The 13259-nt window shown below is 34.6% G+C and overlaps 1 protein-coding gene across 3 annotated transcripts in view; it reads right to left on the minus strand.

The window, feature by feature from the left end:
• The window catches only part of PDHX (pyruvate dehydrogenase complex component X), an 86730-nt gene that overhangs the window by 19590 nt on the left and 53881 nt on the right, over positions 1–13259 (minus strand). For all 3 annotated transcript variants that reach the window (XM_022583652.3, XM_022583650.3, XM_022583651.3), the window contains 3 exons: positions 11928–12102; positions 10164–10311; positions 462–520 (listed from right to left, as the gene is read on the minus strand). In XM_022583652.3, coding sequence (XP_022439360.1) covers positions 462–520; positions 10164–10311; positions 11928–12102 — 382 coding nt within the window. The remainder of the gene's footprint in view (positions 1–461; positions 521–10163; positions 10312–11927; positions 12103–13259) is intronic.

Genomic DNA, 13259 nt, shown 5'->3' on the forward strand with positions numbered 1-13259 from the left:
TGTCTCAATTATCATCCTGCCAGAGAAGCCTTCCTTGGCTAACTTTTGAAAATAACACCTCTAGTTCTTCTGTTCCCTTAACCTGCTTTCTTTTTCTCCTCAGCACTTTCACTATCTGACATATATATTTGTTTGCCTCTCCCAACTAGAATATAAGCCTCATGAGAGCAGAAAATATGTAGGCTTTTGCTCACTACTATATCTCTAGTATTTAGCACATGCTAGGGGATCAATTAGTATTTGTGGAATAAATGGTCTTTATTCTGCTGTAATTAGTCGTAAGCCTTTGTGATTCTCAGTTTCTCCATCTGCAAAACTGAGTGAGATTAAATAACAGAATATTTTTAGCATTAAAATTGTAAAATTTTTGTCACTTAAAAATAAGAGTTCTATTTATTATATAAAATCCCAAGATGTGAGACTACTTTGGAAGCCAAAATTATTTGGGGTTTGCTGCTTACTTTAAGGGTAACAGCTGCTGCCTTGATGATAAAATCGTTTACTGATACTTTGATGTCATCTGAAAGAAAAACAAGTGTATTAAAATTAATGTTCATAATAAAACTTTTAAATTAACCATTATGATTTCAAACTTTTAAATTATGGACTGCACTGACAAACAACGATAAAAAATATTACAGGTTTTGTTCGCTTAGTCATGGTTCCTCTGAGTAGAAAAACTTGCATTATATGAGGTCCTGGATTAATATTAACCATGAATATAAAAGTTTTCTCCTGATCCTGATTTAAACTGCTCAGATAGCATACACAAGAACTTAAGACACATGACAACCATAATCAGAGAGAAAAGATCCAAGTCCCATGTCTCGAAAAAGACAAATGGTCTGTCCATGGCATATATAGTCAGGAAGTTTACAAGATGATTCATTTTTTTTCCACATCCTTTTCAAACGTCCGTATTCTGTGTATTCTTTATAATACATGGATTATATTAGAACAGTGGTAGCTGTAGTCCCTTTAAAGAAACAAATTTTAAATAGCGTTCAGAGTGGGGATGTTCAGAAATTCCTTTTTACTAACAAAGTGTACAACGAAAAAATTTAAGATCACTGCATTAAATAAGAGCTGCTTTTTAACTTAACAAAACAGGATATAGCAAATGCCAAAGATGAAGCAATGCTGGCGTGGGTCTTAATGCAATGAATAAAATGAGGTTCTCTGTCTAGTTTTACGGTGAATCCATTTAAATCAATTTCCTTCCAGTATAATGTTTTACGATAAAGCTGGGGTTCCCTCCCTTCCCAAAGAGCTGATCTTAATGAAAGCATTTGGTTTATACCTCTGCTTTTCCCAGTGAGTATGAAAGTGTTGAAAATGTAAACTACATTTGATTCTTTATTGCAACGGCTTCTATAAAAAGACTTTAAGATGGTATCTAGTCAGTTGATGGTATGTGGTAGGATACACAAATCCTGTTACTCTACTATGGTGGAATTTTACATGAATGATATCTCATTCCAAAGGCATGCTAAGATTTCAGAAAGGGATTAGATGTATTACCATAAACCTATATACTGTCAAACTGTCATGGTAACTGTCAGCTGCTCTTCTAATACACAGCTCTTACGATTCAGATTTCCAGAAACACAAAACATTTTTGTTTGTTTAAAACTCTTTTGGGAGCAGAAAAACAAACGGATTTCCAGTGCTTAGAGACTTAATGATACCCACATACAGAAAATTTGGTCTGCATAAATTCAAATATGCAGACAGAATATTTTATGAACACACTGTGCTTACCTCTCATGCCTCCCTCTGCCTCCTTCTCACTTTACCTACTATCCGTAGGTGTCCACAGTGAAGACTTCCCAAACCATTCACCAGCTGATGGTTTCCAAATCTACTGCCCAAGTCCATAGTCCTCACTTAAAATTCCCTGCCCTCATCATACTCCTACATTTGACCACTTTCTTCATCTTGAAACATGTTCTGTTTCTGACTTCTGTGTCACAGACTCTCCTGGTTTTATTCCACTCTCTGCTTACTTACTTTCAGTCCCTTTCTCTCAATGTTGACATCTCCCCAGGTGAGAACTTTCAGTTTGATACCATTTATATGATAATGATTCCTCCAAATTCTATCTTGAATCCTGGTGTATCTGGAGCTTCAGACTCATACACCCTCTTTCTCACATGACATTTTCTACTTACGTGTCTGATAGGCATCTCAAATCTAATATGGGCAAAGGAGATTTTTTTCAAGTTCCTTTATTTTAAAATAAAATTTAAAACATACAGAAAAGTTTTTTTTGCTTTTTTTTTTTTGTGGACATTTTCAAACATACAGAAAGACCATTGGTAACATTTATTAAGAAGAGAGTAGGAAATACATTGTGAGGGAATATCAAATATTCTCCTTTGCATACTGTTACAAAACAAAGTGCGGAACATACTTATAGAATGTTATATACTATAACCTTTAACGTGGGCCCTTTGAAGACTCATCAAAAAATCCCTAATTGAAAGGACATACCAAACCTGGTCCATGCAAAGATACTACACTAATCCATACCTCCAATGAAATAGTACTGTTTCCTGCCTCATGAGAGGAAGGAATCAGGAAAATTATTCCCACAATAACCTCTATATCATAACTAGCAAGTATGATTTGAAACCTGTAAGGGGAGCTTTCAGGGTTAACTTTTTGAACATTGATCACTCTGTCTAAAATAGCTTTCCATTTAGTTCCTTGGACTATTAAAATCTGTCAGGTTTGAAAGCCTGTACCTATACTGATTTTTCAGTTCTGCTTTCACTTAGGATGTAGAAAGCCACAAGAGAAAGTTGTGCCCATCCAAATAGGGTGGGAGGAAAAGTAACACAAACTACAAAATCATAACTTTCTTGAGCTTATTAGGGAGCTGAGGTTACATCTAAGCTTTACAATTATGTCTAACATTTATAATTAGAGTTCCAAGGAGAAAACACATGAAGCAGAAGATATAGTTAAAAATAACTGTATCTGGGAGTTTTCCAAAATTAATGAAAGACAACAAACCACAAATCCAAGAAGCTGAGAGAAACCCAGACAGGATAAATGCAATAGGGAAAAAACAAAAAATGTTAGGCATATAATAGTCAAGCTGCTATTGGAGAAAATCTCGAAGGCAACCAGAGAGAAAGAAAACATTATATACAGGGAAACACAGATTAAGAATGGCAGCAGATATTCTGCAAGTCAGAAGATAATGGAATGGTATCTTTAAGTAAAAATACTGGGGGAAAAAAACCTATTTACTCAAAATTCTATACCCAGCAAAAGTATCTTCCAAAAATGAAGAAGACACACCCATTAGAATGACTACTATCAAAATCACAGAAATAACAAGTGTTAGTGAGGATACAGAGCAACTGGGACCCTGATTTGCACTGATGGTAAGAATGTAAAATGATGCAGCCACAACAGAAAACAGTATGTGAGTTCCTCAAAAAGTTAGAGTTAGAATTACCATACGATTCAGCAGTAACACTTCTGGGGATACAACCACAAGATCTGAAAGTAGAGACGCAAAGAGATATCTGTATATCCATGTTCACAGAAGCATATTCATAAAAATCAAAAGATGGAAGCAACCAACTGTCCATTGACAGACAAATGAATACATAGAATGTGGTATATACATAAAATGGAATATCATTCAGTCTTAAAATGGATGAAAATTCTAACATATGCTCATTGTGAATGAACCTTGAGAACAATATGCTAAGTGAAATAAGCCTGTCACAAAAGGACAAGTACTGTATGAGTCCACTCAAATGAGATACAGAGTGGTCAAATTCACACAGACAGAGAGTAAAATAGTGGCTGCTAGAGGCTGAGGGGAAAGGGGAACAGGGAGTTACTGTTTAACAGGTGTAGTCTTCAGTTTTACACAATGAAGAGTTTTGTGAACATGCATGGTGGCAATGGCTGCACAACAGTATGAATGTACTTAATACCACAGAACTGTATACATAAAAATGGTTAAGATGGTAAATTTTATGTTATGTATATTTCACCGGAATTCATAATTCAAGGGATGGAAAAAAATGAAGGAGAAATAGACTTTTCCAGACAAAAACTGAAAGAATTTTTTGCCAGCCAACCTGTACCACAAGAAACATTAAGAAAGTTCTTCAGGCAGAAGTGTGATAGCAGATTGCTAGCACTCTGGTTCTGTACAAAGAAATGAAGAATGACGAAACTGGTAAAAATACATACAAGTATAAAAAGACATTTTTTCCCCTCATTTTTAAAACTTTAAAATATAGTTGATTTGCTAAAGTAAAAAAAAATTATACATATATTCTGCTGACATCATATGTAGAAGTAGAGCATACGAATAACAGCATAAAGGATGAAGGAGGGAATACAGGTATACTGTAAGGTGCTTACATTATACATGAGGTGGTGCAATAAAAATATGAAGGTAGATGTGATAAAGAATTATACTGTAAACCCTAAAGGAACCACAAAAATAAACAAACATGAATAAATAAATAATGAGAGGAGAGAGAGTAAAAAGAAATAAAATGGAATCATAAATAATCCAAAATGAGATAAGAAACAGGAAGAATGATGGGACAAAAACAAAGGACAATAAACGGTACAAAAGAAAATTTTACAAAGGAAAAACAAAGAACAAATCATTAAATGTGAATAGTTTAAATCTTAATAAAAAGAAACCACAGGATTGGATTAAAAAAGTGAGAACCAACTACGTGCTGTCTGCAAGGAGCCATCTAAACACAGGCACACCCCGTTTCATCGTGCTCTGCTTCACTGCCCTTTGCAGATATTGTAATGGGGTTTTTTTGTTTTTGTTCTTTTTAACAAATTGAAGGTTTGTGGCAACGCTGCTTCAAGGAAGTCTACTGGTGCCATTTTCCCAACAGCATTTGCTCGCTTCATGTCTCTGTCATATTTTGGTGATTCTCTCAAAATTTCCAACTTTTTCATTATTACTATATTTGTTATGGTGACCTGAGATCAGTGATCTTTGATGTTACTATTGTAATTGTTTTGGGGTGCCACGAACCACACACATAGAAGGTGAACTTAATCGATAAATATTTGCGTGTGTTCTGACTGCTCCATTGACTGGCTGTTCCCCTGTCTCTCTCCCTTTCCTCAGGTCTCTTTATTCCCTGAGATTCACAATGTTGAAATTAGGCCAATTAATAACCATACAATGGCCTCTAAGTGTTCAAGTGAAAGGAAGAGTCACACATCTCTCACTTTAAATCAAGAGCAAAAAGTGATCAAGCTTCGTGAGGAAGGCATGTTGAAAGACAAGGTAGGCCGAAAGCTAGGCCTCTAGTGCTGAACAATTAGCCAAGTTGCAAATGAATGCAAAGGAAAAGTTCTTGAAGGAAATTAAAAGTGCTGCTCCAGAGAACACATAAATGATAACAAAGCAAAACAGCCTTACTGCTGATAGGAAGAAAGTCTGAGTAGTCTGGATAGAACATCAAACCAGCCACAACATTCCCTTAAGCCAAAGCCCGATCGAGAGCGAGGCCCTAACTCTTCAATTCTGTGAAGGCTGAGAGAGGTGAGGAAGCTGCAGAGGAAAGTTTGAAGCCAGCAGAGGTTGGTTCATGAGGTTTAAGGAAAGAGCCATCTCTATAACATAAAAGTGCAGGGTGAAGCAGTAAGTGCTGATAAAGAAGCTGTAGCAAGTTATCCAGAGGATCTAGCTAAGAACATTAAGGAAGATGGCTACATTAAACCACAGATTTTCAGTGTAGATGAAACAGCCTTCTATTGAAAGATGTCATCTAGGACTTCATAGCTAGAGAAAGTCAGTGCTAGCCTCAAAACTTCAAAGGATAGGCTGACTCTCCAGTTAGGCAGCTGGTGACTTTAAGTTGAAGCCAGGGCTCATTCACCATTCCGAAAATCCTAGGGCCCTTAAGAATTATGCTAAATCTACTCTGTCTGTGCTCTATATATAAATGGAACAAAAAAGCCTGTATGACAGCATACAGTTTACATACTGTTTACAAAACAGTTTACTGAATATTTTAAGCTCCCGGTGGAGACTTACTGCTCAGAAAAAAAGATTCATCTTAAAATATGATTGCTCGCTGACAATGCACCACGTCACCCAAGAGCTCTGACGGAGATGTACAACAAGATTAATGTTGTTTTCATGCCTGCTAACAATCCATTATGCAGCCCGCGGATCAAACATAATTTCGACTTTCAAGTCCTTGTAAGAAACATTTCATAAGGCTACAGCTGCCATATATAGTGACTCCTCTGATGGACTTGGGCAAAGTAGGTTGAAAAACTTTGGAAAGGATTCACTATTCTAGCTGCCATTAAGAACATTTGTAATTCATGGGAAGAGGTCAAAATATCAACATTAGCAGGAGTTTGGAAGTTGATTCCAACCCTCATGAATGACTTTGAGGGGTTCAAGACTTCCGTGGAGGAAATAACTGCAGATGTGGAAGAAACAGCAAGAAAACTAGAATTAGAAGTAGAACCTGAAGATATGACTGAATTGCTGCAATTTCATGATAAAACTTGAACAGATGAGGAGTTGCTTCTTACTGATAAGGAAGGAAAGTGGTTTCTTGAGATGGAATCTACTGGTGAAGATGCTGTGAAGACTGTAGAAATGACAACAAAGGATTCAGAATATTACATAAACTTAGTTGATAAGCAGCAGCAGGGTTTGAGAAGATTGACTCCGCTTTTGAAAGAAGCTCCACTGTGGACAAAATGCTATCAAACAGCATCGCTGCTAAATAGAGTCGTTTGTGAGAGGAGAGTCAGTCAGTCAATGTAGCAAACTTCACTGCTGTCTTATTCTTTTAAAAATGCCCACAGCCACCCCACCCTTCAGCAACTCCCACCCTGATCAGTCCACAGCACTCAACATCAAGGCAAGACCCTCCACCAGCTGAAGGCTCAGATGGTGGTTAGCATTTTTAGCAATAAAGTATTGTTAGACATAATGCTACTGCACACTTAACAGACTATAGTATAGTGTAACATTACTTTTATATGCACGGGAAAACCCCCCCCAAAAAAGTGTGACTTGCTTTATTGAAATATTTGCTTTATTGTGGTGGTCTGGAACTGAACTCATGATATCTGTGAGGCATAAAGATACACATACATTCAGAGTAAAAAGATCTAAAAAGACATAATATAAAAACACTAATCAGAGAAATCTGGAATGCCTATACAAATATCAGGCAAAGGAGGTTTGAGGATAAGGAATATTATACCAGGAACAGACAGGACATAACATGGTGGGTCTATTCACCAAGAAAACATAAAAATCCTAAATGTGTATATGCCTAATAACAGACCTTCAAAATACATGAAGCAAAAACTGATAAAAACTAAGAGGGGAAACAGAGAAATTTACAATTATAATTAAGGATTTTAACGCTTGTCTTTCAAGAATTAATAAAACAAAGAGACAGGAAATCAGTAAGTTTACAGAAGGTAAGAACAATAGTATCAACCAACTTCACCTAACCAACATTCATAAAACACTCCTCAAAAGTAGGACACACATTCTTTTCAAGGACACTAACCTTTGTGCGCCACTGCCTGTGCTTAGTTGTGCTGGCTCTGCACCTTTGTAAAAGAATATTGCCTATAGCCTGAAATATACATAATAGCCCTTTCTCAATGCTCTGCAGGCAGAGGCTTGAACTTTAAAGGTGTAACACTTTTCCATTCACATAGAGATAAAAAGTTGCAGAGCGGAAAGCAATCGCCTTGTTGGAGGTTTACAGGAACATTGTGACCAGACCCACCCTGGCACTGTAAGAACAAAGGATTCCAGCACCAAAAAGACTGCATCAACCAGTCACATCCCCTACCCTTTTAGTATAAAAGAAGCCTGAATTCTAACTCGGGTAAGATGGTTCTTTGGGACACAGTCTGCCATCTTCTTGGTCTGCTGACTTTCTGAATAAAGTGCTATTACTTGCCCTAACATCTCGTCTCTCAATTTATTGGCCTGTTGTGCAGTGAGCAGTATGAGCTTGGACCAGGTCACATTATGACTATAAAATAAATCTCAACAAACTTAAAAAGATTTAAATCATACAAAGTGTCTTCTCTAAACACAGTGGAGTTAAACTAGAAATCATAAAAGAAAGCTGAAAAGTCCCTAAATATTTGGAAATTAAACTTATACTTCTAAATAACTGATTAATCAAAAAAGAAATCACAAGGGAAATTCGAAAACATCTTGAACTGAGTAGGAAGGAAAATAAAACATGCCAAAATTTATGGGATACAGCTGAAGCACTGCTTAAAGGGAACTTAAAATTAAAAGTATCATATGCTTACGTTAGAAATAAAGTTTATTATATTATACTGACATCGATTTTCACCTTAAGAAACTAGGGAAAAAAAGGGCAAATTAAACCCAAAGCAAATAGAAAAAATGAAATAATAAAGATGAGAGTAAAAATCAATAAAAACAAAATTATAGAAATAGAAAAAGTTAGTAAAATCAAATAACTGATTCTTTAAAGAGATCAATAAAATTGATCTCTAGCCAGACTGACCAAGAAAGTTAGAAGACAAATTACTAATATAAAAAATGGTAATCTCATCTCCTTTACAGTCATCCCTCCGTATCCGAGGGGAACTGGTTTCAGGACACCCCTTGGATACCAAAATCCGAGAATGTTCAAGTCCCTTGCATGAAATGGTGTAGTATTTGCATATAACCTACATGCATCCTCCCGTAAACTTTAAATCTCTAGAATACTAGTAATAGTTAATATGATGTAAATGCTATGTAAATAGTTACCAGTGCATGGCAAATTCAAGTTCTGCTTTTTGGAGCTTTCAGGAATTTTAAAAAAATATGGTTGGTTTAATTCACAGATGCAGAAGCTGTGAATATGAACGGCCAACTGTATACACAGATGTTAAAAGTATAATAAGGTAATATGATCAACTTAAGGCCAATAAATTTGATAACTTAGAAGACATAAACAAATTCCTTGAAAAACGCAAACTACCAAAGGTCATTCAGGAAAAAATAACTCTTAATCTATTTTAAAAGTTGAATTTGTAGTTAAAAATCCCCATAAAGAAAATGGCAGTCCTAAAAAGCTTCATTGGTAAATTCTACCGAACAATTAAAAAACAAGTAAAACCAATTCTACTCAAACTCTTCCAGAAAATAAAGGAGTAAGAAACATTTCCCAACTTATTCTGTGATAACAAACCCAGTAAAAAAAAAACTCAAAAGAAAAACGACAGACTAGTATTTCTCATGTGCACAGGTGTAAAGATTCTTAGCTAAATTTTAGAAAATGGGATCAAGCAATATATGAGAAACGTTTTAATGATTAAATGAATTTTAATCACACTCACTAATGAGGAATCACTCATGTAAACAAAGGTGATTCAACATTTGAAATCAACCAATGTAATTCATCATATTAACAAGGAAAGAAAAGATTACTTCAAAAGATACACAAAAAGTATTTGAAAAAACTTAACATCCATTCATGCTTAAAATTCTTGGCAAATTAGGAATACAAATTTCTTCAACATGAAGAAGGGAATCTTCCAAAAAAATCAACAACTAACATTAAAGACTGAATGCTTTCCCCCAAGATCAAGAACAAGGCAGGAATGTTTGCTTTTGTCACATACTGATCACTGTAACAGAGGTCCTAGACAGTGCAATAAGGCAAGAAAATGAAATAAAGCCATACAGATTGGAAAGAAAAAAATAAAACATCAGATCATTCTAAAAATTTATATGTCTCTCAGCAACCTTAGTTTTAATAGATTTGGAGAAGGAACATTACAAATTTAATAACATGAAAGTACATTTTGAAGAGGTACTAAAAGTTAAAATGTATAAAGAGTGATATCTAAGATATATTTACAACCTAAAACATTCTTAAATCAATTTTGGATTTTATACTTTCTAAAATGTTAAGAACTGCTTCTTCAGATATCGTACCAAAAAGTATGACGTATTTAATACTATGTAACCAATTTATTATAGGAAAAGAGAACCAATTCTCTTCTAGGGCTAAAATATGCCCAGATGATGAAACTGATGGAAAAAGCTACACAATGTGCATTTCATAAATAAAAGATCTCATAACAGTTAGTTTAGCATGTGTATTACCTTACATAAACTCAACTTTACTAACCTCTGACCAGATTTTGCCTAACTTTTAAAACAGCTCCAAGGTCACAGTCAGTAGTAGCATATGCATGAGGTACAGTACGTTTAGATTCAGTTAACCTCTTGGCAATAACTCTTCTAATGTTGCTAGTAGGGATTTCAGTGAACGTGCCCTGCAAAGAATAACATGTTCATTAAACCATAAATAGAATTGGAAAAAACAAGCAAACAAACTGTAACTGAAATCCAGTCTCAATGACCTAACTTATGAAAATAAAAATTAATACAGTAAAACTGTTATGAAAAATTCTTAGTATAAGAAGAAATATAAGAAATCTGAGTAATTTTAACTTTATAGTATATGACTGTAGAAAAAAAGCAGAAAAATTCATGTTTCAGTTGTGAATGGAACATCTATGTTACCATGTTTAAGATGATTAAAAAGAAATGTACCAAATCATGAATAAACCCCCCCATGGGTGTGCTTATTGAGATATCACCTACAAGCCTGTAAGTAGCTTCTGTTACAAACATCACTTCTTAATAAAACTCAAAGCAATCAATAAATCAACAACTACAGGCAATTTTTACTTATAAAAATGGCACACATGAGAAAAAGGTAATTCAAAATACTAGATAATCTGCCAAATTATTTCTATTTTGGTTTGTAATTAAAAAATCACATGAGCATCTTATTTCCAAGAAACTCATAAAGTATGAATGGGATAATAAAATCTTCCTGTAACTTTACTGTAGCTTTTCCATTCTGTTCCTTGAACCTCTTAACAAAAACATGATGGACCTTAAATTATGTCTAATTCCTTCTTTGTCCTTCACTCCATTCTGGGACTGGATTACAATCACTTAGGATAATACAAATCAGCCACAAGTACGGCTGACTTCTTTTTTTATAAATGCTTTCTGTGGGAATTAAACATCTTATGTTAGCAAAATACTTGATCAAATAAAATAAATGCTGTCTACATACTGTAAGAATTTTAAAGGTTTATCTTTCAAATTTGAATAACTTACTTTTTAAAGAAATAAGATTTTATTACTCATAAACTTTTGTGTATGTAGTCACGAATCATTAATGTACATTTAAAAAATCTGTTTCTCATGAAACTTGTACTGTTTTTAATTCTTTTAAAATACTATATTGGAATATATTTCTCCATCAGAAAAAGCAGTGTAGGTTTATTTATTTATTTTTTTCAGTGCCCATTCAGCTTTAAAAAACCTGATTATCTTGCATTTCTTCTGATGGGAAGCAAATGACATAAAAGGTACTAAGAAAGGGAGACAGAGAGGCAAAATGGAGTAATTTGAAAACAAAAAAGGGCTATTACATGTATCCAAGAAGTAAAGAATGATTAGCTATACAATCTCTATAGTTCTTCACAGTAAGACTATCAACTCCCTTAGTCAAAAAATAAAACGTATGCACAAAAGGGAGCTGGTATCAGCTACCAATTATTAGTATAACACCCAAGAAAAAAAAGACATGAAAAGTATCACGATTATAGAGCATATACATGGCACTGACATTGTGGAACTTGTGGCAAATTTAAATTGAATCATAATTCTATTTGGAAGTTATTAGCACTGTACAAACAAATCTGGTTTATGGAAATGTGCAAAACAAAACATTTAGAGAATTTTTGTCTTCATCACTTTGAGCTACTACTATAATGGACTGGTAAAAGAACTCATGAAACATAAGAGTAATGGTTCTTATTTTCTCTCTCGCTTAAATCTGAAAAATAAAAATCTACTCAGATGACATTACCGCTACATTAGGCTGTCCAGGAGTTGATACTGGAGGGATCATTGGCCGGGGATAAGATGGCCTGGCTGTGGCCTGTGGGGGTAAAGACGCTGTGGGAATGGTTGGCAGGGCTGGGGTGGGTCTGGATTCAGTGATCTTGCCCATCTGTTTCAACTGGACCAGTTTGAGAGCATCCCTGGAGATAAGAAGGGAGTTAGATAACCATGATTAGCAACCAGGAATATAAGAACGTTCAGAAAATGGAGGCCAGATGTGAAGGGAAAATAAAGAAATATACTGATGTCAAGGCTATAATGCAAAACGATTTGAGCTAGACAAGAAAATCTTGTCTCTTACCTGTTCTACTGATTCATATTTGTCCAATGGCTACAATATTTGCACATTTTAAAAATAAAACAACAAACAGATTTTATCAAAGTATTGGGTGTAGACAGTTATTTTTTAAAGGAAAATCAGTCTTTTTTTCTGGGGGCAGTGTCTTTTGGTAGATGAGCAATTCATAAATTAAGCTATACCCTCATTCATGGTATTTGTGAAATAATGTTCATATAGCATTCAGAAAGTGTCAAGCTTACTGTACCTATGACTTTCATTAGAATATTTACTAAAGCATTGTTTATCCTGGTGCAAATTAAGCTTGTTTATGGCCAGGAAATCATACCTCAAATGCTATCAGCACAATCTAATGTAATAAACCTAAGCCATAGCAGCATTTAGAATGAAAAATAACTAAACAAGTAACAGTCTTGCCTTTGTATTACTCTGCAAAACAAAGGTGTCTTTGTTTATTAAAAGGATATAATTAGACTACTATTCAAACTCTCAATCCATTCGAAGTTACAGTGGTATAAAGTCATGTACTTCCTTAAACAAAACAGCTTTTTCAAAAATTTTAATCTGACAATTCTAAAGTACTTAAAAATGTTTTAAATCTAAAAATTTTTTTAAATGAAAAAGGTTTTACATAGTCTAAAAACAACTTCAGGGTAACACAAATCTAAAGGCAAATTATATTTTTAAAATTTCTTAAACACAGTTAATGATTTGATATTATCACATACTAGGCAGAACTCTGAGATGGCCCCAATATTCCTGTTCCTGGTGTACATACCCCATATAATCTCTCTTGAGTGTGGGTGGGCCTGTGAATATGACAGATGTCACTGCCATGATTAGGTTACATTACATGACAAAGGTGATGGATTTTGTAGACATAATTAAGGTCCCAAAGCAGCTGACACTGAGTTAATCAAAAGGCAAACTATCCTGAAAGGGTCAGACATATCAGGTAAGTTCTTTAAAAGGAACAGGGAATTCCTAAAAGAAGAAATT

This window comes from Delphinapterus leucas, chromosome 7, assembly GCF_059928025.1.
Source record: "Delphinapterus leucas isolate spDelLeu-1000000601 "Yukka" chromosome 7, BTC_Dleu_Yukka2, whole genome shotgun sequence".
Taxonomy (NCBI): Eukaryota; Metazoa; Chordata; class Mammalia; order Artiodactyla; family Monodontidae; genus Delphinapterus; species Delphinapterus leucas.